Source organism: Scatophagus argus, chromosome 16, assembly GCF_020382885.2.
Source record: "Scatophagus argus isolate fScaArg1 chromosome 16, fScaArg1.pri, whole genome shotgun sequence".
NCBI lineage: Eukaryota > Metazoa > Chordata > Actinopteri > Scatophagidae > Scatophagus > Scatophagus argus.
This window is the reverse complement of record NC_058508.1, coordinates 2,219,704-2,247,223: the sequence shown is the minus strand read 5'-3', so window position 1 is coordinate 2,247,223 and position 27,520 is coordinate 2,219,704. Positions and strand designations below refer to the sequence as shown.

Genomic DNA, 27,520 nt, shown 5'->3' with positions numbered 1-27,520 from the left:
ATATAGTCGTATCACTGCACGAAAACCAAAACTATTTGAGTACTTGTTAAGTCATCAAATGATTTTACAAGCAATAATAGAATCACCATACTGACTGAAACACTACAAATCAAATTGTTAATGTTATTCCTTATATTCAACAGAAAACAAAAAAATTACAGACTATGATTTTGAGTCACATTATTTTAACATTTAACATGCTTTGACCACAAGTTCCATATGCTGTCATTCACTATTTGGCTAACATAGTGAATGTGTGGATCTGCCCTTAGTGCAGATTTATAACTGCAGTGCAGAATGAGGTTTACTGCCAAGTAGACTGTCATACACACTGAATTTGCAATAAACATAGTTAGTAAGTACTGCAAGTAAAGACCAAATCCACAAGAATGACATATTAATGGAACTCCACACAGGCTAAGCTACAGGAACATACATACAAATCCAGAGACTTAGTGTTATCTGCCCTAGAGGAGTACATTGAAGCTAATTGGTCTGTAAAACTTATTTTCACCTGTAGTGATTTTTTTTTTTCCCATTAATTTATAAATTACCATAAAATGCCATAAAAATGTCAGTTTTCCCCATAGGAGTCATAGGTGACATTATCAAGTCTTGTTTTGTTTCTCGCGAACATGTCACATTTAGAAAGTTCATCTTTTTACATGAAAATTACAATTTCACATGTGAACTGAATATTTTCACATATGGTTGTTTATTTTTTAAGTGAAAAACATAATGTAACATGTGAACTGGTTGTTTTTACATATGAATGAACATTTCTACAAGTAAAATTGTAATTTTCACATGTCAATCATACATAACCGTTTTTCTTCCCAAATGTGGATTAGAATTTCCATAAAATGCTTCTCCATGTGTGAATTCCACATTTTCACAGTTTCTCACCTGCGACTGGCTAGTTCAACATGTCAGCTAAAGGTTTAACACGTAAAGATAACAATGTCACATGTGGTAACGATATATGCATCTTAACATGTGGTGAAGACGTGTTTTTACTGTGACATACGAATGAACATGTGAATTAACAATCAGTTTCATATGGTAGTATGAACAGTAGCAGTCTGGCCACTGATTAATGGTTGCAGCCCTACAGCTGGAATTATATTATTATAATGGAATTATAAATAGTTAAAATAGCCATGTCTTCTATACTATACAAAGCCAAGATTCATTGACAGCATACATACAGACAAAAGTGTTTTTTAAAAAACAGTTGGATTTATTTAGGACAGTAGAAGGTTAAGACAGCATAAGTTAGACTGTACATTGAAAGCTTTTCTATGTGAAAACCAAAAAAAAAAAAAAAACGGGAAGAGAAATACTGTTGCTAGTGTGACGTAATTTGAAAAAAACAGTATAAAACCTTTGTTAACGTGATTGGACAGTAGAGGTGGAGCTTGGAAAAGGAGGCACTAGACAACAGTTTATTTGGCAGATCATTTTCAGATTTTTTTTTTTTTTTTTTAACCTGACGTGATTAAAGAGTAATTTCCATAAGACACTGGCATTAAGAGAATCATCAGTCAGCGTCATCACGATTGATTCGAACACAACATAATACCAAGTCACGGCTGTGGAGCAGCGCTGTTGCATAGTTTGGACTGAGTAAGACCCCGACTGATATGTCAGTGGGCTCATATTGGTCAATGTATACTGGTATCTGATATGCAAGATATTTTATTTATTATTGTTTTTTTTTTTACAGGCTATAATCCTGAACAAAGATGCTGGGCTAATTTAGAATTGCTGACATAAAATAATTACATGATTTGTGAATGTGAGCTAGCCAAGTAAAATCACCTTGACTTAAATACTTCAATTTCCCCATGAATTTCATGTCTACTGTTTTTCATAGGAAGTTTTCTACTCCACAGCACTGGTACTGACAGAAACCCGGTCTCGGTCAAGCTCTAATGCAAAATAACTCTGGTTCCCTCTCACAGGTATGTATATACAAGCAAAAACTTCCTCAATATTCATCCAGGAAACACCATCAAAGTATTTGACTGGCACTGTTACAGGCACAGCAGTAATGTCTAATTCAGAGAACATACACACGATGCAGCGTACAAAACCAGTATCACACACATTGGAAGGCAAGGTCAAAGGCAGATTCTGGTCATTACAGTCATTATGAGCAAAACAGTGCTCTGAGCGGCACTTTGGGAGCACAAATCAAACATGGCCTCATGGCTAAAACCAATTTTTTTTCCCCCTCCTGCTCAGCAAAACGAACCACCTTCAGTTTCCAGGGTGTGGGGTGCTATTAATGCCATGCCCCCCAGTCCCACCTTAGAGGGCAGATGGTGAACATGTCAATGCACAAAGCTGGGAGCACAGTCCACGGACAGAGGACGTATACAGAGCGGAGAAACTGGCCTGGGACTGCAGTTTGGTGTGGACTTACTATGCTTATAAAAGGAATTTTTGAAAATAAAGTCCACTTCCTACAGTGACTGGTCAGGTGTGTGGAGGTGTAAAAGTAGGCTGAGCTTCTGTTCATTTTGAAATTTTTCACTGCTTCTTTCACTTTTCAGCATGCACCAACGTGTGTGTGTGTGTGTGTGTGTGTGTGTGTGTATGATTCCTGGTGTAGAGGTTGCAAGATGCAGTCTCAAGAAGGCTTTTCACCCTGCATTCAAGCATGAAATTTCCAAACACTTTCAGACATGGCCGAACGACACGTGCTTCAAGCTTGTTTATTTGTTCCCCACACTGCCCCTGTCATCATTTTCTGTATGGCTCCTCCTGGCTGCAGGACCGCTGGACTGTGTAGAACCTGATGTTAAAAGATGGCTCAATATGACATCACAGAAGCTCCATTAAAGAGTTGGGACAGTCGAACATCATCACTGCACAGCCATCTGCTCATGCTCCTGAGGGACAATATACCATGTGTGTTCTAACAATCAAAACCAAGTTTGTTCAGCGTAGACAAAGGCCATCTCAGGGTACAAGCCTGTTCTGCTATGACATCATGGAGTCTGTCTGTCTGTCTGTCTGTGTGTGTGTGTGTGTGTGTGTGACAACAGGCCTTGTTCTGGCCTGAAGCGATTACATGACACAGCAGTCTGAAGTCAGACAAGGCTGTCTGAGCAGACAGGACACTGTGTTTGTGTTACACAGACACACAGACACACACACACACACACACACACACACACACACACAGACAGAGGCACCTTCATCCAGATGCAAACAAGCTGACCAAGGGAGAATCCTGCAGACCGCCACTGCACAGTTTGAAGAATTCACAGAGCTTTTGCTAATCGGCCCTGTTGGTCAATTTCCTCTTTTAGAATTGGAAACACACACCCAAATGAACCGTGTGACTTTACTGCTGCGTGCTTAAAACACACAGATGAGTGGCAGTTGATTCCTTGTTGGTCTGGAGGACAAAGAGCACTACACTGACAGAGCTGTCAGGAACACAAAGGATCTGTCAACTGTTCAAAATTAAAGCTAAATGCTGCAGAAATCGCAGTGAGTCAGAACTGAAGGGGGAAGGAGGGCACGTGTCGAAAGTGATGTCAACGGACAACTCCAAGAGGAGGCAAACAGTCGCGTGACAGTGCTCTGAGCAAACAGTGGAGTTTTCTGCCTTTAGCCACAGCTCTACAGCAGCAGTGCAATCTGTACTAATTCTACACAATTTCTTGATGCCTACCAGATTAGCTACAGATAAGGGAATAGCGTGTTTTAGCCCTTATACTACACATCTCCACACACATACTGAGCTTCACCAGGCTGCTGAGGTTTAACAATACCAACGCTCCTCAATTCCACGACTTCCATTCATGTTGGCACAATTTGAAGATATTAAAAACCGAAAATATAACGGATCAGAATCCTAAAGCAAGCTTCAAGAGTCTGCCGGTTCATTTTCATAAAAAATGCGTTGTGTGCATTAAAAAGTGGTAACAGAACAGGCTAAGTATAAGGATTATGTAGTTCAAGAGCTAACGCTTGCAACTACATTGGCAAGTTTTTTTTTTGAAAGAAAAACAAACACTAAACGCATTTAAATCACGTTAAATCAAGTATTACACTGATCAAGAGCATGTGACTCAAAAGAATCATTATTCCTATGCCGCTGAATTTAATTATTTTGATCACATGTAAAAAAAAAAAAAAAATCATCTGTTTTTTCTTTATTACAAATGATCAAGGTGTTATTCAGACTTTGCAGAGATTAGTGAACGAGGTTCAATGTTGGGGAGATGTAACAGTTCAACAAAAGGCCTTGTGTTAGACATTTTTATCATCTTAATGATCAACTTTTTATGTATGCTGTGTTAAAATGAACAACTGGAGGCCATTTCCTGCTAGGGGCACATGGAGTAATGAGGCCAAGACTCCTGAAGACACGCTGCCAGATGCCTGCTTTCATTTTAAATAAACACCATCCAAAAGAAAAACATGAAAATAGCATTAAAATAACACTCATACATACAGATGCGTGTGGGAGGTTATATCTTGGGTTAGAAAGGAAACTGAGCTCGGTACATCCTGTTGCATTAGACAAAAAGAGTTAAGAGGACAACGTGCACTGTACATAAGCTGTAACAACAATGAGAGCAGCCAGCAGACACCTGCTCAGGTGACTCACAGGGCTGGCTTTATCCCTTTTGTTTACTCGGGGTGTATGGAAAGGGGAAGTCACACAGCATTAACAGGTACCGTTTAGAAAATAACAACGAAAGACTGAGCCCCCGCATCACATGTAGCATAACACAGAACGCTTAGGGTGGCGGCAATCCTACCGAGAGGATAAAGACACCTCGTCTGCGGAGGAGAGATGAAACCCGCAGGCTTGAATGTGAGAATCAAAAGGGGCTTCTGGATTCGTTTGGCCACTGTCAACCTGGACTGCATCATCCATCACAGTTTCACTGAAAATGTTTCTCATTCTATTCATGAAGCTTTCAAATGTGACAACTTTCACTGCGTACAAGAATACATTAGAAAGACAATGGTTTTGTTTTAGGCTTAATTTTGTGCAGCCTGACAGTTTCTGGAAACATAATTCTTTTTTTTCTTTTTTTTTTTAATTTAAATGATCAATTCACAAAGAGTGTGGAGATAAGTGTCTCTCAGCTTGTACTTTTACTGTTTGTCCACACTACTGACAAGCAGCTGCAATCGGCCGCCAACACACACAGAATAGTCAGCACTTTTCATGGCCGACATTCTGTCCCGCTACAGGGATTTTGGGGTCGATTATTCCCACAATATGAAAACATGTAGCGCTGTTAGTAAGCTTTAGCTGTATCGTGTTATTTGGATAGGGAAAGACACATTACCTGCGCACAGTAAACGTGGCAATGCGAATGCTATTTGAGGAGCCACACACATTTAGAATGGAGGTGAGACCCCCCCTCTCCCCTCCCCCGCTCCGACTGGGGCCGAGCACCAACTGAGTCAGCGTGCCGTCGGTTCTGAGTGGAGTCATTCGCTTTGATCGCTGTATGCACGTCGAGTTTGGAAGTGGGCAGAGGCGAGATAACATTACACATATTAACACCAAGTGTAAATGCAGAGGGCAGCTGCCTATCCAGATAACACATGTCCATAAAAACCATATCTTAAAGAAACAAACAAACAAACAAAAAATAAACAAGGTGGAAATGGGGCCATGAGGTCTGTTTGTCCAGATGGCAAAATATGGTCCTGTTTGAAGAATGCCAGAGGTTTGCTTTTAAAGCATAAGAGAAGAAAAGATGCTTAAAATCTGTCATTTGACTTATGTGGAAGGGCAGAGGCTTCAAATCACAAAGAAGTGGTTCACAACGAGCCCTGAGAAACAGCAAAAGAAACCGTGTCACTATTCAATTTTACAAGTGGTCTATGTGTTTGTGCCTGTGCTCTCTTAGGCCTCTGCCCTTTAATTAGCTGTAACAGAGTCCATCAGCAGTCACAAATCCACAAAGTGTAAACCCCCATAAAATATAAGTTAAAGAAAAATGCATAGGTACATACAGTATATTCATATATTAGAAAAAGAAACAAAACGATTAGAAAACTAGAATTAGGTGAACTTTGCAACCGGAATTCCTATCTGTCCGTCTGTGTGTGTTTGTGTGTGTTGGTGTTGGCCACCACGACACAGTGATGTCATCACCAAGCGCCAGTGGAGAGCAGATGTAAAACCAGAAACAAAACAAAAGCAGTTCTGGAAAGGAGGGCTATACAGGGCTGATGTCGCCTGTGCCTGTAGGTGGCTTCGACCATAGGTGTGTGTGTGTGTGTGTGTGTGTACACACATATATATATATATATATGTACACACACGCATATGCAACATTGACTGCTTCAGCCCATTCCTGTGAAAAGTCAAGACCGGCCTCTACACAAATAAAAGCAGTAAATAAAAGCAAGGAGGGTGTTTCTATGGATAAAAAGCAGTTAATATTACAACTCTGAACCATTCTCTGTGAGTTCCTTTTAGATTGAAGGGTTTATGATTTACAAAACTTTTGGCCTTAGTGACGGAGTATTTCAATAATTAGTCTATAATCACTGGCTCAGAGTGTATTTACTCCTAAGGCAAGGTGAGTTATTTCAGCCGTGGGAAATTCAATGTCTTCTTGAGCTGTAAAAACTTGTCTGACAGTGAGACCACTTTTTAATTGTACTCCATGTAGATTATTAAAGCCCAGAACATAAAACCAAAACACTGAAATGGGTTTAAAAAATGTAAACTGTTGCGCTTTTCATCCGGAAAAAATATGAACTTGTATTTGTCCACAGGCCAGTTTTGACTTTTCCATTACAGCATTGATGTACAATCCAGCTGCCAATGGGACATTTGTTTCTATATCTATGGCTTTAATGGCAGTAACAGCAATTTAAAACTAGCCCTTCCTCATCATCTCCCTCCCTCCCAACAGTGGTCAGAGCAGCACAGAAAAAAAAACAGACAGTGTGTGCATCAGAGCAAGTCACAGAGTGGAAATACCATAAAAGATGTCAGGGAGGTCCACTGCACAACATGGAGTGGGGGAGGGGCGGGGTTAAGAGGTCATTTACAGTGGTTTCAAGGGTCGGAGGGTGGGTGGGGCTCTGAGCCAAAGGCAGCTGTTGTAAGTCACAGTGAACAAGCTCAGTAAGGCAGAGAGCAAGCGTGGGGGGGCGGGGGGGTGGCGGAAGTAGTGGTGGCTTTAATACACAGTCAAGGTTCAAAAGGGAGGAGCGGGTCAAAGTCAAAGAAGGAGGATGCATGGGTGGGACACTACCCGATCCCCTTACAGGCTGGTGGGGGTAAGGAAAAAGGCACCTGGACACCCACTTTCCGTCTGCCTACACCCATATCCTCTCGTCCTCCTCCTCCTCCTCCTCCTGGTCATTCCTCTCACTGCAGCATCAGCTGCTTAAGGTTATCATGCAGGATGGTGTCCTTGACGTCGCGGAACACCAGCCGGATGTTCTCAGTGTTGATGGCAGTGGTGAAGTGGTGGTACAGCGGCTTCTGCTGCTGCTCGCGCCGCTTCTTGCGAAAACATTCCACCAGGAAGCGCTGGACGTCCGCCAGGCTTGTGGGGTCGCCCGAAAACTCGGGGAAGTAGTCTTTGATGGATACCTGCTTCACCTTTTCGTCCAGCAGGTCTGTCTTGTTCAGGAACAGGATGATGGACACGTTGCTGAACACCCGGTTATTGACGATGGTCTCAAAGATATTGAGGGACTCGCTCAGCCGGTTGGTCTGCCGGTCTTCCATCAGCACCTTGACGTGTGGGAATGCAGATGTGGGTCAAAGGTGACAGAGTATGTCTGGTATGTGCAGCAGGCTTATTTAACTGCGCTTAGCACAATGACAAAAGTACTTTTAAACAATTGCAACGTTGTCTTAAGGATGATGTAGAGATAGTTAACATGATGCTTCAGCAGTCTAAGTCTTTTTACTATAAAGTCCATCTTTTCTCTGTTACTATCCCTCCACTGCAGCTAAACAAGGAAACCCAAAGAAGGAATTTAACTTTGAAAGATGTCATATACTTCAGAGGGCTGGAGCCTCATATTAGCTTAAGCTTCACACAGAATAAGGACTGTGGAGTGTGTCCCACCTTACTCACTTACACCACGAGTGTCTTAGGAGAGAATCTCTCACTGAGCAGTATGAACAGGAGGAATAATCAAATGAATATCTATTGATTTTATCCTTTAAATGTATATGGTCCTCCCCACAAGCTGAACTTTTTACAACTTTTGATGCTTTGTTACTAGGATCCTGGCCAAAATGCAAGCAAAGCTCCTAGTGTCCCAGTGGCCTCTGCTCTCCGGCTGACTCACCTGGTCATATTCAGAGGAGGAGACAAGAAAGAGAATGGAAGTGACCGAATCAAAGCATTCGAACCAGCGCCGCCTCTCAGAGCGCTGTCCGCCCACGTCCACCATCTTGAAAGGCACGTTTTTGATCTCAAAGTTGTACTCGTGGATGCCCTTAGTGGGCTTTCTGGCCAGGAGGATGTCCTGTTGGCTGGGGAGGTAGTCCTGCAAGCAGATTATCAGATTTATGAAGGACTGCACATCCTGCACAAAAAAATTAGTCCATGCATTTATTACTTTGAGGCTGGACTGTTTCAGCTCCCTGTTATCAGGCTGCCCCCATAAGTCTAAAGACTCTCCAGCTAATCCAGAACGCTGCTACACGATTACTCACAAGAACCAGCATTAGAGATCATATTTCTCCTGTACTGGCTTCTCTACATTGGCTATCTGTAAAAATTCAGGATAGAGTTTAAAATTCTCTTCTTCACATACACAGTCCTTAATGGTCAGGCACCATCATATCTTAAAGAGCTCAAATTACCCAATTACCCCATTAGAACTGAGGATGCAGGGTTACTTCTGGTGCCGAAAACTTTCCTTTTTGATAAAGCTTATAGTTAGGGCTGGCCTAGACCATGATGCACTGAGCTTCTCTTTCCTTCCATACACATTCATGTCCCATTAACGCACGTCACTAACTTGACTTCTTCCCCGGAGACTTTGTCCTTTCTCATCTCACAGGTACCCATGGATGGTTGGACCTCCTGCTGTGGTCCTTTATGATGCTGACTGCTTTTATTGATCACATTTCGATTATTAGCTTTATTCTTCTTTGTTGCTGTTGTCATAAAAAAGAGATTGCTGTTGCTATGCATCTTTGTGTCTCTTCATTTCTGATGGGTTCAACTGATTTCATCAAAGATCTACATGAACACTTGCACATATATTTCATTTTAACTTAAAGGTATAGTGCTTGGGGGGGAGCTATTGGCAGAAATGCAAAATAACATTGCTAATCACATTTTCATTGGTGTGTGATCTTTGTGTTCCTGTGTTTATCAGGACTGTTTTCAGTGCACACACTTCTCATGCTGCTGCTTAGGGGACATCCCTGTTTTAACACTCTGCATTCCTGAAATACCACAGAACATAAACACATGTAGAGCTTCAGGAGAGAGTGGTTAGTTCTGACTGATTAGTTTTCCTTAGTGATGGTAAGGCTTGGCCAATCAAGTGCATCTTTAACTATTTGGGACTAAATATGATGTAATAATATTCTTATTCGTGTGTGTGTGTGTGTGTGCGTGTGTTTGACTGAGATCAGGCTACACCAGACCCACATTCATAACATTCCAGGGGTAATGACTCATTGTTGACACAAACCATGCTAGCGTACATGCATGCATGCACATACACACACACACACACACACACACACAAACACACTCACAAATAACGAGAATTTCCCAAAGAGCTTCCTTTTTTCCAAACACTACCTCATCAGGAGAAGAGCAGCAGCTACAGGAGCATCATGAGCAGGAAACTGAGACAACAACGCAAGAATCAGCTACAGTCTCATCTATTAAAGTTAGTTTAGTTATCCAGGATGTTTGGTAGCGTCTGGGCATAGAGGTCACAGGCCAGGTGAACAATGAGCCAAATTTTTTAGTTCACTGGTAAATGAAGTTTAAGACTGTTGGCCAGTTTTCTTGTTTTGTGCTATGTGGACATTAACCTGTACTAGCTTACAAATAAATTACACGTTATAGCATATACAAACGTCATTAAATCATAATAACCAATTAAATCACACACAATTCACATCAATTTATATAAGCTGTGAAAATAAGATTTACATTATTAGATTATTTATATATTTTTCAGAATCTACACATGAACTGCTACATTTTTACTCTCTTTATGTCAAAAATCACAATGGAAATAAGTCTAAAGTTTAATTCCATCATCGTTGACATTTTGTTACGGAGTGAGTTATTTAATGTTCTCCTTATAATCTCAAATAAACTCAGTTTTACCACATTTAGGCACATTAAAGAGTGTATCAGGAAGCATTGCCCAAGACACCCATAGCTCTACATTCCCACACATGACTGGTGTAAAACTGAAAATTGTTTGGCCAACAGGAACCTGGGTGGGGGGGGTGGGGGGGTCTGCTCCGTTTAGTGCTTAATATAGTTAGAGCACATGAGAACATGTGGAGATGTGGAGAGCTCACTGAAGACAGGAAGACAACAGTTTCACTTCTCTTTTCAACAAACTCGCTGAGTGCTATCACACCCATCTGCCATCCCGCCTGCTGGGGGTACTTGATTGGTAAAGCTTCTGCAGTGTGGGTGGGACTTACCGACTGTCCAAGCTTTTCCAAATTGTCCAGGAAATACTTGACCGACTCCCCCTGAGAGACAGAGAGAACAAAGAGAGAGAGAGAGAAGGAGACAGTGACTTTTATTTAATTTAATCTCTCATAATGTCATATTTCACATGGCCTTATCTCACTTCCACATCAGTGTGAAAGTGAGTTACATGGGTGTCACTGTTACAGGCGACACCACTGTCTCACCACCACCGCCTGGGAAAACAAACTTACTGACGTGTCAAATGTCTGAATGCTCAGACCTCACTGTGTATTCTAACTGTCTGTCGAGTGCGGCCATAATTCAAATGTCTTGTTTGGCCTAAAAACAAATAAAAACAACAAAAAAAAGATATCCAGTTTACTATTATGTACATTTGAGAAGATGGGAGCAGAATATTTTAGTGATTTTTTTTTTTTAATGATAACACCGGTTTATATGTTCATGTGATAAAAATTTCTAATATTATGCTATTGCAACATGCTGATGTATTATTAAGCGGACATATCGAAAAACGAAAGCAATATTGCTGCTGGCTGGTTTTTTTTTTGTTTGTTTTTTTGTGGTTGAGGTTTGATAACATCAACCTTGACAGAACAGAGGTGGCACATCATGTACATCACACAACAAAGACGCATACACTGTCAGCTAGGGATGTTCCAAATGACTTCATCTTCCTGACCTTTAAAAGGGAACTTTCACACTTAGTTTACGCCTTTGTCAAGGAGTCTAAAAGTATGATAACAATGACACAACCAAATAGCCAAAATAGAGCAAATTATGCTAATCTACAACTTAGTTAAATATTGTCCAGAAAATATGGTGTATGCTATTTGAAACCAACATCTTAGATACGACAGTTGAGTGGACTGGCATGGGTAACTTTAGTAGGGGATGCTTGTTTTATTTTTATTATTTTTTAATGACTATGAGGACATGACATTTCAGTGTAAACGATGTCAGTATGTAATTTAAATTTCTATTGTAATACAATGCCGTGTTTGCCTAGCGTAGCGCTCAAAGCCCTCCCCCGGCAACAGCTCTTCCCTTAAGCAGTAGCCTCCCCTCAGCTGGACAGTGTACCTCGTCACATTTTGAAAACAGCTCAGGAATGTCTCAAGGACCACGGTAACGGCCTGTAGGCTCCATCATATGCTAACGTGACTGAGAATCTATGGGATGCACCGGAATAAGCCCAATCCACCCTCCCAACTGACCTGCCAGGTGCATTGGGGGTAGGTTCTCCAGGTGGGAGCCTCCACTCTCAGCTCTACAAATGGCTCCCACACTGACAGAAGAATAATATTTCTGTTGTTAGCTAGCAAGGGCAGCAACGCTTAAACAACTACTGGGGTAAGTGCACATCCCTGATGTCCACTAGTAACCGATCTGATCACGACATGAGGCAGAAGTTTAACTCCTGCTACAATAACTGACTGACACTGTGTGTATGCTGCAGTTGACAGAGCAGCATGTGTGAACTCCAGGAGGGACCGTCTGAAATTTTACCAGGGCTCAAAAATAAGGATTGCTCGTTTACTTAGGGCCACGTTAGGCAAGTAAATCTAGCAACTTGATTAAAACGGAAAGCAGCCAGGGAGTAGCCTTCTCATGAGTTTGGTGCTCATAAGGAAGGTAAAGACATTTATGAATCTGAGCTCAAGCAAACATTTCAGTTACCCTGGAAACAGCAGTTCGGTCGGGCAGTGTTAGCGGATGTAGGCGAAACGCCAGCTAAATATTGTGCAGTTTGCCAGCAGATTGAGTGCATGGCTGAGAGCAAGATTAAACACGACAATGAACTTAAGTCTATGTTGTTATTTGATATAAAAAGCATAGAGCCAAATAAAATATGGATATGACTGCAATGCAGCCCTCGTTGGAACAGCTAGCGGTTAACTTCTGGACAAAAGAAAGTAGGTCTCTCACATGCAGCGGTCCAGAGATATTTAACTTTAGCAAAACGATGTCATATACGACAGTATTGACCTCAGAGCCTTCTGATTTTCTTATCGGTGCTGTTCAACATCTGGTGGCATTTCAATGAGACATTACAGTTTTTTTCCCCAGATAAAGGTGCATTAGACAACACATGTATTCTTCGCTTGCACGACGCATTCCGTCTGGCTGAACAGGTATGGACAGTTCCACATTAAACATAAGTGCTTCTCCAACACCCGTAAGGCAGACACAATCAGAGAGTGTCCCTGCTTACTTAAAATGCAAATGATAAATGACTCAAATCCACTGGAAAAAAACCCAAAAGATCTCAACAAGTGAAAGTGATACAACATGCAACTGACAGCCGCCACTTAAGAAAAGCTCTGACACCCAAGGTACATACCAGCCACTTGCTTCCAGGTTAGTTTCACTGTCGACCCAACTGCCTCATAACATAACACCACCCACCTTTGCTAAATGACAGTGTATGCGGTCTTTGTTATGTGATGCAGCAGCTCTGCTCTTTTCTGATAGCTAACATTATCAAACCATTTCCACACTACCAGTCGCTCCCATATTTGGAACCAGTTCCTTCAGGAGACGACAGAAACGTCACCTTTGCTTTCAGCCATGCTTGTGGCTGTACACAAATACACTGCCGTATCGATGATGATATTTTTATAATTTATTTATTGATACTGATAACCTTGGTGTGAACAAATGCTGGCAGAAGCTGACAATAGCGTGTTTGCATTTTGGAGAAGAACCCACAGTTACTCTGGTAACATCAAATGCATTCCATCTACAGACCATAGTATGACTTGATGAATGAAGAGAAATCAGTAGCATCTGCAGGTAGGCTTATAAATAACATCACAGAAAGGTTCTATCCATGTTAACAGACTAACATTAGGCAGACTAACTGAACCTCAGCTGCTCCAAACAGATGTGTGACAAGCTAATTTCCCTGCAGTACAGTTACAGATAATTTTCCTGTGAGCACGTTGTTGTCAGACCACAATGTAAACTTGTGGAGAGCAGTGAGGGAGGAATGGAGGAAGGAAGGGTGTGGTGAGGAGGCAGAGGGACAGAGAGCGGGGAGAGAGAAGCAGTCCTTCATTAGCTCGTCTGTGTCCGTCTGTGTGTCGCTCGCCAGCTGCAGCTCCGAGGAACAGCCTTTATCACTTACTGTCAATGCTCTCTTCTGTACACTCAGAACTCTACTCGCGAGTAATCACTGACATCCCACAGTCATGTGCAAATAAAGGCAAAAGTAAGCTGCATGGGCGTCAACCACACTGAAGCAGGAACTGGGTAACTTAATACATGTGTCAGAGAGAAATGGCTAAATCAATACACCACGGTGGTAACAAATCCGATGTGAAATTCACAATGCCACACCTCTGCCCTTTGAACTTGTATATAGCATCAAAGATTGCACCAGAAATTCAATGAGGACATCTGCTAACAGCGTAGACGCCAGGTAAGACTCACCAGCTGGAACTCTCGCCGGCGGTCATAGGCATTCTGGATGCCCTCATCAGCCCACAGGGCCCGGATGGATGGCAGGTAGTGCTGGAAAACTTTATGTTCCACCATGCCGTGACCATGGGCCATTGCCGACCGGGTGTCAAAAGCCATCACGGTGTCTCCATGCTGCTGGTTGGACGGTGTGCCCCATGGGATGTGGAGTTTCTCTCGGGCATCCACCAACACCCGAATACCTAGAGCAGGAGATAAACACATGTCAGAACTGTATTCTAATCAAGATTAGCCATTTCTTGACAGATTCCATTACAAACTAAGTATATGCATGCACACATTTTCATTGGAGGACCTTTATTAAAATTGTTCTCATTCAATGTTACCTGACAAATTTACAATTACCATCACATCCTGTCAGATTTCAGAATGAGACTAGTTGAGCAAAATTGTGTGTCTGGTTAAACAAAGGGAAAAAAAAGTGATTTTACAAAGGATTTTCCTTTCTGTAATGCTGTCAGACACTAACTATCTGAGTCTGGGGGCTGTGCAAAAAAGCACTTTTAGTGGAAGTAACTTTGACTGTTGGAGTTGCACCAAAGGATTACACTGGAGTGACTGCTAGGTGAGGCGATCGACTGGACCAGTTCCAAAACTTTGCATATGTCAACTAAGTATAAATTATTGACCCAATGAAATATGTAAATAAAAGAGACCAGTTATGCTGTTTTGTTTTTTTTTTAATCTTTCCAATACTGGTCTCTGTTATTACCTTCTACATTGTCTGTATGTAACACATGATGAAAGAAAGTCTGCAGGTCTATATCTACTCTATTCTTGCTCTGTCTGGCTTTTCAGTTGTCCAATGTTCCGCTATGTTCACCAGCTGATCTCTAGATTTCAATAATTACAATATCAAGCTTATTAAGCTTAAGGGAAAACAAGGCGTGACGTATGAACTTTTACTCCAATGAAACATAAAGACATGGCAAGAAACGCCTGAGTCAGCTCTGCAGATTGGAGAAACTTTAGTCTCACAAATGTGTAACAGGAGCTACAAAAGATTTACAAATGTACGATTTGGGCGTAATTTCAAGTAATCCAAAATTCAAGATCCAATCCACATATCCACATATAGTCATAAACCCAGTATTTCAGCTAATGTCACATACGGTTATCTCCAACTGTTATGATGGTGCATTATTCATCTTACCATCCTCTGATAACAATGAGCAAACTATTTTCATACGGAAAATCATACACATTTTCCCCACAGCTGGTCATTTAGCTTAGACTGTGACCCAGGAGGTGGAGCGGGTCGTTCACTTAGGAGAAGGTTGGTAGTTCAATCCTCGGCTCCTCTGGTCCATGTCAAAGTGTCCTTGAACACTGAACCCCAAATTGTTCCCGACGCTGCACCATCAGTGCATGAATGTTCAGATCATAACTTTCTGATGCATTGCAGCATCTGCTATCAGTGTGTGAATGTGACAGTAGTATAAAAGCGACCAGTATGACTAGAAAAGCGTCCATCCATCCATCCATTTTCTATACCGCTTATCAGTCAGGGTTGCGGGGTAGAAAAGCGTCCATTTACCATTTTGGCTGGACTGGCTGTAACCTTATTCGCAGCACGAGAACATCCACATCACAACTCTTAAGTACTGAATTCAGGTGGGGTATGGGGCTGTTTTTCAGGGGTTGGGCTTAATGCTTCAGCATACCAGGACATTTTTGACAATGTTATGCCTCCAACCCCAACCCCACAGATGCTCCACTGCATGAATGTGCAAAAACCTGCACAGAAAGCCTTCCCAGAAGAGCAGATGTTCCCACAGCTGCAAAGGGGCGAACCAACTCCACACCAACATACATGCACTTAGAATGCAATGTCACCGCTGTCCCCACTGGTGTAATTGTCATGTGTCCCTGTACTTTTGTCTATATAGTGAACGTGTTCTAAATGAGAAACATGAAACATGAATTCAGAGAGCCCAGATGTCCCAGTTTCCCACCAGAACTTAAAGGCAAGGATTGGTGTGGAGTCGGAGACATGGAAACACAACAACAAAAAAACACCACACATACGTCACCAGAACCGTGAGCATCAACAACAACAACAACAACAATAATAATAGTAATAATAATAATAATAATAATAATAATAATAATAATAATAATAATAATAATCAGAGCAGCATTTTGCAAAACAGAAAACCTTCCTTTCAAGTTGGAAAAAGTCAAGACAAACACAACAATCAGTCACTCCACTGGAGGCTCCAAGGCACCAGGATGAAGTTAGTCTGATAACTGACAGACAACTGGGTCTGCACCAGGATGGGAGCACTTACCACCTCCACCCACCACTTTCCCAGAGGACGCCCTGCATATGAAATTACCGCATGTGACAAATGCAGCGAGATGCTGTTAAGGGCCAACACAAAGATCTTTTAGGTTGAGCACGAGTGTCCGACCCAGGCAGTTCAGTGAGCAGAGAGGAGCAGCGAGCTGAGGCTTTGAGTTTACACTGCTGCTCTGTGAACTCTGCTTCACCCAACTAAACAAGCCTGCTCTGACAATGTGCTATGTTCCTTAGCTGTCCCCAACATGCTGTTTAATCCAGCGGGCATGCATGTGCTGTGTGTGTGTGTGTATGCACAAGCTGACAGCTCAGTGATGAATGGAGTCTGCAGCATGTGTCAACTTATCTTCAGTTCCTCTGCCAGCTTCATGTATTTCCCCATCTTTGCTTTGGATTTGACACATGAGCCTTCAAGCTCTTTTGTTTTTTTGATATTATGGGACAGGTAACGGGATGCCAGACTAAACCAAACTAGGGACTGAAAAAAGCCCAATGTTAGATTGCGATGATTAACCTTCCTGCTACATTTATTGACTAGATCATCTAGACCATCTCTGTCACAATAGGGTTACCTGTTTGAAGGTGTGTCTTTACCGATAAAGTGCTCGTCTTAAAAGCATCAAGGCTGTTTAACAGCGAATGTACACATTTAATTCCACCACTTATTTTTGTTTAGTCTTTATCCATCACACAGCACCCATTTGATTTCCCATAAATTCTTCACAATACAACTCTAACTCTATTACTACTACTCTCTACTACTAACACTACCCTGACAGCTGAAAGTGAACATGACGAAACAGATATCTGAAAGTACAAAGTGACTCAGGAGAAAAACTAAACCACAGAGACTCAGTTAGAAGACGCACTGAGAGGCTTTAGTGTTGGTCAACACTTGCTTATTTAGATGATTGATGTATTGTCAGAGCTGGATACGGCATTACAGCTCAGCATTACTTTCAATTTTACCTAATCGCCACTTGTGGTATTGCAACCAGAAAATTCCCAGCAGCAAGAAAGCATTTCCCCATAGATCATCACTTCAAAGACAATAAAAAAAAAAGTCTTTTCTGCATGATGTCAACTCTCTATACAAGCATGCTACGTTTGCGTTCTGTTTCAGGATTGCTCACAAAGCCCAGCTGGGCCAGAGACATTATGGCATTAACACTACTCTGTATATTCAGTGGGCCACACACCCCAAGAAGTAACCCAGGAGTTAGAAACTCTCACACCAAGTGAACAGTAAGCAACGAATCTATCCGGCACCTGTCTCTTACAACACATTCACGGTATACACATCCAGCAGTTACAGAGCAACATTACTGTCATTATTATCGTTCATTTGGAGTGGTGTTTTTATCCAAGTGATAAATGTTAATGCTCTGTCTGGCTCTTCAGCTGCCCAATGTTCCACAATGTTCACCAGCTGTGTGTGTCTGCGGAACAGGTAGTGTAAAGCGGGATTTTTTTTTAAAGGTACTTCCCTGCCTGTTGTGGTAGAAAACAGGGCTATGAGAGCATGTTAGTGAACCAAAACAGTAAAGCTTTTGGGCGGACAACTAAGCAATGAACCTAAACTCGCTATAACCATGTAAAGCTGCGTGGAAGAGGACATTTAGCTCATACAAATATTAGAGGCTTCAGTGACCCTCCAGGTTCTCTGAAGAAAGCCAAATGAGCATCCAAATGTGCAATGCATATACGTCTCATGCTGGTCTACACCTTTTAACAATACCAGTGCTGCCAAAATTCCTTACATCAGTAAATAATGCACATTACCTGGTCAGTTTTGACATTTTCACTGCAAAACAACAACATGAAATAACTGTAGGGTTCAATGGGGAGGCAAAGTAGGAAGTTGGCTCTATTATGCACCTCAGTTCACATCCTCTTCACACAGTTCTGGTTTGACATGCCAAGTGGGCTGTCAAAATACCAAGTTAAACAAAAATGCTACACAACTCCTACCTTATTAGAGACATGAAACGCTGATTTCACACAAAAATCAGAAAACTTGGAGTACACATGCAGTGTCACGTGAACATGAAACTCCAAACTGCCAAAAGCTGTCTGACTGGTGACTTCTAGCCCAGCGTGTGCTGCACTAGGCCTCAGCGCCCTGCTATCCTAGACAACATCAGGGGGTTAGAAAACAGATTACTGGATGGATGCCTGAATAATAAACTTAGTCTCAATTATAAATTAAATCAGTTAATTAATTACTACTTGTACATAACATTGCACATTCTTCACAAACATGGCTGACGTGTTTTTACTTGGCTAATAAGAAGCAAATTATCCACCTGCTGACACTCGCTCTCTGTCAATGAATATTCTGTACTTGAGTATTCTGTACTACTCTAACACAGCTGACAAAGTGACAGATTAGCCCCGCCATCGATACTTTCAGAAAGCCTCTGGTAGAGAGAGATGCAACTGTGCAATGCTTACATGTGCATATTTATAAATGTGAGGTAAGAAATACATAACAAATACATTTTGCCTGAACAAAAAAAATACAAAATACTTGTTCAAACTATCTTAAAACTCTCTTTAATCATTGTAAGCCATCACAAATTTAGAAAACAACTACAAGTCAACAAAACTACAGATCTGAACCAAAGTCTCAAAATGCTGATTGAAAGCTACATGCCAGAAGAGTTAATACTGCTTCTCTCTAGATAAGCTAAATCATGGAGATACTTCGTTCACCTTCTAACTCCTAGTAGAGTTTTGTAAATTTCCTGCAACAGTTTTGTACTTTGTGCATGGAACAGAATCTGCCACAGGTGCATCAATCATGGGGCTTCTTTTACACTGTTATGGTCCGCTTACAGCGCATCCGGGAAGTATTCACACCGCTTCACCTTTATTTTTCAGTCAATGGATTAAATTAAATTTCTCCTACAAAATTCTACACAAAATACCTCATAATCATAAAGTGAAACAAGTTTGCTTGATTTTTTTGCAAATTTGTTAAAAATGAAAAACAAAAAATGTAACATGTACATAAGAATTCACACCCTTTGCCATCACGCTCAAAATTGAGCTCAGGTGCATCCTGTTTCCATTGATCATCCTTCAGAGGTTTCTACAACTTGAGTTGAGTCCACCTGTGGTAAATTCAGTTGACTGGGCATGATTTGGAAAGGCACACACCTGTCCATATAAACCCTCACAGTTGACAGTGCATGTCAGAGCACAAACCAAGCCATGAAGTCAAAGGAATTGTCTGTAGACAGGATTGTGTTGAGGCACAGATCTGGGGAAGGGTACAGAAAAGATTTCTGCTGCATTAAAGGTCCCAAAGAGCACAGTGGCCTCCATAATCTATAAGTGGAAGAAGTTTGGAACCACCAGGACTCCTCCTAAAGCTGGCTGTCCAACTAAACTGAGTGATCGGGTACCGTACGGATCACTTGCAAAGGTTCGGAACACGTGTACCGCGGACTGGCTGTGTTTTATTCTGGAAGGCGATGATTGGCCCATTATTTTAAAACAAGAAAGGCCAGTTTGCATGTGTCTGTTACAAGCACAGTGTGTCAGCATGGCAAGCGGAGGACCACGAGATCAAGAGCTAGAGAGGCTTCCAGTGTCTTTTAAATCAGCTGTATGGGAGCACTTTGCCTTTCCTGTTCATTACGGTGACGATGGGAGCAGGTTGGATGGATGGACAAAACTGTTACGCCGTGTTGGCACTGCGGCATGAGAAATCTTATGAGCATGGCAATACATCTAGCATGATGACCCATATGAAGCGACATCACCCAACTGTGTCACTGACGACGACCGAAAAAAAGTCAACACAGCAACTCATCACCAGTGGGCAAATGTTTTGAAGTGTTATGTTTATATATTTTTAAGTGTTTTGTATATGTTTTAATACATACATGTTTTGAAGTGTTTTTGTTGTTGTTATTCTGGTCTGTTTATTTCCTTCTTCTTGATCCGAAAAATGATCCGAACCATGGCTCAAAAGCCGTGGCACGATCTGAACCGTAAATTTTGTGATCCGTTACACCCCTATAGAGTGACCAGACAGAAACCAATCCTCAGCAAGATGCATATGAAAGCCCATCTAGAGTTTGCCAAAAGGCAGTTGAAGGACTCTCAGACCACAAGAAACAAAATTCTATGGTCTGATGAAACAAAGATTGAACTCTTTGGCATGAATGACAAGCGTCATGTCTGGAGGAAACCAGGCACTGCTCATCACCTGGCCAATACCATTCCTACTGTGAAGCATGGTGGTGGTAGCATCATGCTGTGGGGATGTTTTGCGGCAGCAGGAACTGGGAGACTAGTAAGGACCGAGGGAAAGATGACTGCAGCAATTTACAGAGACGTTCTTGCTGACAACCTGCTCCAGAGTGCACTGCGAAGGTTTATCTTCCAACAGGACAACAACCCTAAGCATACAGCCAACATCACAAAGGAGTGGCTTCAGGACAACTCTGAATGTCCTTGAGTGGCCCAGCCAGAGTCCAGACTTGAACCCTACTGAGCATCTCTGGAGAGATCTGAAAATGGCTTTGCACTGACGCTCCCCATCCAACCTGATGGAGCTTGAGAGGTTCTGCATTGAAGAGTGGGAGAAACTGCCCAAAAATAAGTGTGCCAAGCTTATAGGATCATCCTCAAAAAGACTTGAGGCTGTAATTGCTGCCAAAGGGGCTTCAACAAAGTATTGATCACAGGGTGTGAATACTTATGTACATGTTATATTTTTGTTTTTTAATGTTTAATAATTTGCAAAGAAATTCAAGCAAACTTGTTTCTCTTAGTCATTATGGGTTATTTTGTGTAGGATTTTGAGGGAAAATATGAATTTAATCTATTTTGGAATGAGACGGTAACATAAAAAAATCGAAGCAGTGTGAATACGTTCTAGATGCACTGTAGGCTGTTAATTGGGTGATTTCAACACGCCATAATAAATCAAAGAGGTTTCATCTAATGACATGTGCAACCGGTGTGTCAATAGTGCGTCACAGAAAGACCCAACTGCTGCTTCCCCCGCATGTTAACAAAACTCCCCAAACCCCAACTGATTTAACATTTAGTGAAATGACACTAACAGTTTCCTTTTCAGTTTAACCACGTCAAATGTCAGTCATTTCCTCGTGACTGAAGCTGAGCAAGCCTTTCCAGCCTCACACATCACACTTCCCTGTTTGCACTCATTCTAAGGGAATTTACATAGAACTGCCCTGTGACATCATGGAAGTGCAAACAGACGCTCCTATCCCTGGTAAGTAACTGGTTTACTGTCGTTCACCTCACACTGTGCAGAGCCAATCACCTCTAAGCTCAGGCTGGAGCAGAGCATTGACATATACAAAGAAGAATATGGCATTTTCGCTTCCTCCCACTGTACAAAAGTGAAGCCAAAATATCCTAGATTCAAGTGAAAAAGTTTTGTTCTGGTGACATCATTCGGAGCCAGAGTCTGTGCAGTAGCGACTGTGCTGTGAAAACACGGTAGTTTCCATAGTCAAGCTGAATTTTTTTTTTATTTTTGCCATGCGCCTCCACCATTCTGACAGGATAGGCTCATTCAGAAACCAAGTTACTCATAGAAATGAAGTTACACAGGAAATTGTACATGGTCACATGCAATGTAATAACCTGGTTACTCTACATCCACATATGCACGCAGCAGCTCAGTCATCACATCTACTGACCTTATTTTAAAACCGAGACTTGCTATTTTAACTGTAGCACTGTAACTACAGGTTTTGTGGCGACAGAACATAGGTTTTCCTTGCAGCACAAATAAATAAATAAGCTGTCAAATGTTCAGATGTTGAAACTAACTGAGAGGGGCCGCTTTGTGCTGGTTTTAAGTTTTAGTCGATCTTTGGAGAAATCATTTAAACACATAAAGATCTCTCCTTTCATCACAGTGACAAGTCCTCTATCTGAGGGCTTTTGTCCTGGACCTGCTCAAGTTTAAAAAGCCGAAATCCAGTAACACGCATGTTCAAGAAATAAACTTTCCCCAGGAGAAATCCAACTGAGAACTCAGGTTCCTCCTCTGTCATCAGCCTCCTATTTGAGTTAACTTGAAAGAAGTTGTATTGTTACTTTCTGCGACAGCAATTTCCGCACCACAAATACTGGTCCGTTAATAAACTAATTATTATTATTCTATTAATGTACATGTAGGACACTGAAATGTCATGTCTTCATAGTGAAATGTTGCTTCATGAAAAACAAGCACCTGTTACTAATGATAGCAAGGTTGGTTAACTGTTGTTTCTAAGACGTTACAACGTTTAAAGATTAAGATTAAATTGTGCTCAAATTCTGACAGTTTTCTGTGTTTTCTTACTTTCAGACTACTTGACTAGTGTCAGTTTACCTTTTAGTTTAACTTCTGTGTAAAGGTCAGAAAAATTAGAAAATTCCTGGGGAAAATGATATGTTTCATGAGGCTTTGATGATTCGGTATGCGCCCATCAGCAAACTCCCACCTTAGACCAAATATGTCCAAAAATGAATGAGAATGTACTATTTGATGATGCAATGTACATATAGATTACATTTATCTACTGCCATATCTGTGTAAGTAATGTGCCACTAATATGTTCCACTCCAACAAACCCAAAGGGGTGACTAATACAATCTCATACGCACCCACAGCCCTATTAGTCATTAACCAAGCTGATGTACGGTTAACATGGTATGGTTGTCCTCTTTTCTGTGATTATTTGTACTGCGTTTCAATGAAAGTAATTTTTCTCATTTACATAAGATTCTGTTGATAGCAGTTCATAAATGTTGTGTTGTCCAGCACTCACTATGAGACAGTTGAGCTGCTGATGAAATCATTATTATTATTATTGTTATTTTTACAATACCACTGTCAGACAAAATAAATTATATAAAACAGCAGCTGTTCTGTGAGATCAGCTTTAGTGACACGGTTGGAAAGTAACAAAGAGAACATTAAAGTTAACAAAAAGGTTGTCATATTGTAGTACAGTCACAAAGCATCTGTCACTACATCTAAATCAGCTGCTAACATGCATTTATGCATGTAACAACTCTATACTGTTACTGTTAGTGTGGCTCTGCCTCCATTTCTTTTCAGTGGACACTGACACCACAACAGAGCTATGAATGAGGTAGATCCTGTGTACATTTGGAGGAAATGGCTGGCGACACGGAGTTAACAAATGCGTCTATACATGTCCCAGGACAACAGTTGGGTAAATTGCAACTGATAAATTAGCCTATTACAGTGGCTAAGAACTGGGAATTCTAAACTGGGAGAAAATATGGAAAAATCCAGACAGAACTATGTTTGACATCAGTTTTCAAGCCTTGCAAACTTCAAGGGGATAAAAAAAAAAAGCGACAGTTCTGAGAAAACTCAAATAGTTATGTTCACTCTGGTTAAGGGTAGGTTGCTGAAGCACAGTTAAGCAGGAGCATTTCAAGTTACGGCAACTGAAAACGGTTTCATTATAAACGTGAAGTCAGGCAGAATCCTGTTTTAAAGAGGAAGTATGAACAAGATCTTTTTTTTGCACACTACACATAATCACACACATACTTGTTCCCATATGATGTTAATAAAGGTGATACATGTGTGTTAAAAAAAACTATTTATGCTCAAAATCAGCTGGCATCTGCCTGCTTGAATTTGAAGTTTTAGATACCGATACATAACAGGCAAATACGCAACTGAATTCAGAGGACCGTAAATGAGGGCCACAAAGCTCCAAAACACTCCTTGTCTTTTCAGCAGGGAAACAGAGACAGTGACTGAAGCTTCTCAAGGCTGGTTAGCTCTGACTACCAGCTCCTACCTGCTCCTGTCCATTCTACACTGAGAAGAGGTCAGACAGTGTCCCCCATGTCCCCTCAACACCTCCTACCTCTGTCACTCTCTCATACATCTGCTGCATTGTTTTTAACATGCTAAAATATCACTGTCTCAAAAGGCAAACAGAAAATACATCACTTTCCTGTCTCCCATCTGTCTGTAAAGAGTGTGATTTGTGGCACAAAGTAATTAACAATAGAGCATAATATGAAACAGTAGATGTTTTCCCATCATCAAATGATCGATCGATCATCATATCACACAGCTCTTAAAATATTACATTACATATATACACTTGAGTATTGCCATATTATGTCATCTGATACTGCATCGAGTTTCAGTAACACTGAACTGACTTTAAACTCTTAAGACAGCGATAACAGAGTGGTAACCGATCATCAGCCACTGGACTCTTCCACTCCAATGTAACATCAACTGTGACCGGAACAGGTAAGTGCATATCACAAGCATAAACACAAGGAACACAGATCTATGAAACAATATATCACAACAGGTTCCAATGTATTGCTCGCAATGTATTGAACTGTAACTCCTGTATCATGATATGTATCACACTGAATTCAGAGTCAAAAGTTGGTTGGCGTTCGATTTGTCACTCAAGAACTCGGAAAACGATTTACGAGTACAAATCGAATGCAGCATAATTACCCATCAATTGTAATGTGTCTGCCCAGGCAGACCAGTGAATTTTGGTGAAAGGTAAAAAAGGTCAAGTAAAAAAGGTCAAGCTTGGAGCTATGATTTTCCTCATAATCATATGGCTTAATCCTAATGTGGGCCTGACATTAGTCACAGATAGCAGCAGCTTTGGTACATTGAAAGAAACTACCGATGTAAAATATACTATGGAGCACACTGCAAACTACAAACTGCAAAAACACCACCATGTCTTTTACTCCCGAGCAGCCACAGAAAGCTGGGAGCAATGCATTCACACCAGCTAATTTTTCGCACAACGTCAATAAATACAAAGTCAAGGATGCAAACGATGCCTAATTCCTGAAAGCTGGGAATTCATCTTCGGCAAAGTCACGCCTGATTCTGCTCTGATACGGAGTGGATTTCCGACGGGAGGAGAAATCAGTGTACTTTGAAACTTTTGAGATGAAATAGTGGATTCATTTTCACTCTGGCTTTTAAACCTGCTTCAGCAGCGAGCTGCAGAGGTGCTAAACCGGACCTCCGGGGTGTTTATGCAGTGTAATGTTGAAGGAGAAATACACTTTACTGCAATGTACAGAGAAGAGAGGGGAAAAAGAAAAGAGAACTGGAGTCTCTAGTGAGAGCTGTTTGGGTGGAACAAACACAAATGATCCTACATTCAAACTAGAGGGCATAATGCAACATTTCACTGTTCGTGAGCGCATGTGTCAACATTTTAATTCCACCTTGCAGTTTTAAACCGCGATGTGTGGATAGAACAGCAGCGGCAATGTACCACAGACATTAAAAAGATAAGCAGTGCTTTTGGCTGCGTTGCTGATATTGTAAAGATAAGGTGTTGTCATACAAGCAGTGGGGGCGGTGACAGACAGCCGACTGACAACCACTCATATTTTCAGTCTCTAAAGAAAAATGAAAACAAAACAGAACACATTAAATCGACGGTCATTCCTCTGATACAGAACTAACAGACTGCAAAATCACATTCATAATGACCAGGTTTCCCCAACAGAGCAAATTCATATAATACAGCTGATCTGAGAAACCCACATGTAACTGATCTGATTCACCAGGCACAATACCAGGATACTCTTTGGTTACTCTGACTCACTTTAAGGTAACAGCTCACACGTCTGTATGTGATTTCCCCCCATAATCACTAGGGTAAATACCAAAATCAACTGTCCCATAATGCAACATGTGTGCTAATGCGGTTACAAGTCAAAGCCATGTGCAACTTCAGCGGCTCATTCATTAACCTGAGTGCTTAGTTTTGTTTTGTTTTTGTTTTTTCTTAGAGAGAAGTGGCGGGCTCCAAAGGAAAAATAAAAAGTTGAAAACCATTGCTTTAGATGACAGCTGAAATTACTAATCAACCTGCCCATCTGTATATAACATAACGGTCACCATTTCAGGTTAGCAGTGATCAGTCATGGTGCAGTTGAGTTAGAAAGGACTGCACACAATCTTTTTGATGATAGCATAGTTTACAGTAAACAACACGCACATTTTTCAAAGAATATGGTGTTGTGTCCTCTCCATACAGGACAGAAAGGCGTGCATCGGCGCTAACAGCAGCCATGAGGAAAACCTGCTAGCGCAATGTCAAAACACTGTGTACAATTTATGCGAGCTAACATTAAGAAATGAACTCATTGCCTGGGAGGCTCTGGCTAAAGACACACAATGGCCCTACCGCAAGCGCCACCGTCTCTTTCAGTCCTACCGTGCAGGCAAACACAAATAACAAGGGCGTTTCTTGGTCGCTTAACCAGCTAACCAACAGTAGCTTTGTCCAACATTGAAAAGTGCCCCTCCAATCGGTTCAGCTGCAGCTAGCATGGCTACAAACTTCCCACTCAGTACTCTCAACACCCTAAAGTGGGTGACCAATACAGATGGCAAAACAAGGCAGCTTTAACATATAAAATGTTTCTTATGTTCAGTGTAGCCTTACCTTTTATAACATTACTAAAAATCGTGGCTCTGAACTCTTCTTTGGCCTTCTGATCGAAGTCCTGCCCATGGATAATGCGCATCTGCTTGAGGAAAGTGGACTTGCCGCTCTCGCCTGCTCCAAGCAATAAGATCTTTACTAGCCTTTTAACATACGTCTTATCTCGATTAATACATTTATCTATCTCTTTAGACTTCCGTAACTGTTCTACCTCGCCGCTTGTGAGGAGACAGTTAGGGAAACATACAGATAAAACGGAGCGGGACGGCAGGAAATCCGCCATCTTTGAAACAACTTCATCGATACAGACAGCGAGGAAGGCTGAGCTCACTCCAGTCCGCTGTTGCATTCACGGCTCGTAGGAATCTACTTGAATGTACTCACTCACCTCACCTTTCACAGGTGTAGTTTAATAATCGAAAACCAGTACGTAAATGTTGAACTGAAGCTGAACAGATCCTAAAGTTTGCAAACAAAAAAATATCTTCCACTTGCAAATGCTGCGTTGTTTTCATGCTATTCATTTCTCCAATAAACACCTCGCATAACATGTAAAACAGAAAAGCATCTTAACATCTAACCAAAGGAATTTA

General features: G+C 41.4%; 1 protein-coding gene across 1 annotated transcript; it reads right to left on the bottom strand.

Annotated features, from left to right (window-relative positions):
• Positions 1-1,415: 1,415 nt before the first annotated feature.
• gna13b (guanine nucleotide binding protein (G protein), alpha 13b) lies at positions 1,416-27,257 on the bottom strand. Its single transcript, XM_046414915.1, has 5 exons — positions 26,928-27,257; positions 14,100-14,329; positions 10,655-10,705; positions 8,311-8,511; positions 1,416-7,744 (listed from the first exon to the last, which is right to left on the bottom strand). The coding sequence occupies exons 1-5, from the start codon at positions 27,208-27,210 to the stop codon at positions 7,373-7,375; spliced, it is 1,137 nt and encodes a 378-aa protein (XP_046270871.1). The 5' UTR covers positions 27,211-27,257; the 3' UTR covers positions 1,416-7,372.
• Positions 27,258-27,520: the final 263 nt, after the last annotated feature.

Excerpts from the sequence above, each read along its gene's own strand:
- gna13b (XM_046414915.1), bottom strand. The coding sequence starts at position 27,210 with ATGGCGGATTTCCTGCCGTCCCGCTCCGTTTTATCTGTATGTTTCCCT. Across the intron at positions 10,706-14,099 it reads GCCGGCGAGAGTTCCAGCTG|GGGGAGTCGGTCAAGTATTT; the intron begins GTGAGTCTTACC and ends TCTGTCTCTCAG. Across the intron at positions 8,512-10,654 it reads TGGAAAAGCTTGGACAGTCG|GACTACCTCCCCAGCCAACA; the intron begins GTAAGTCCCACC and ends ATCTGCTTGCAG.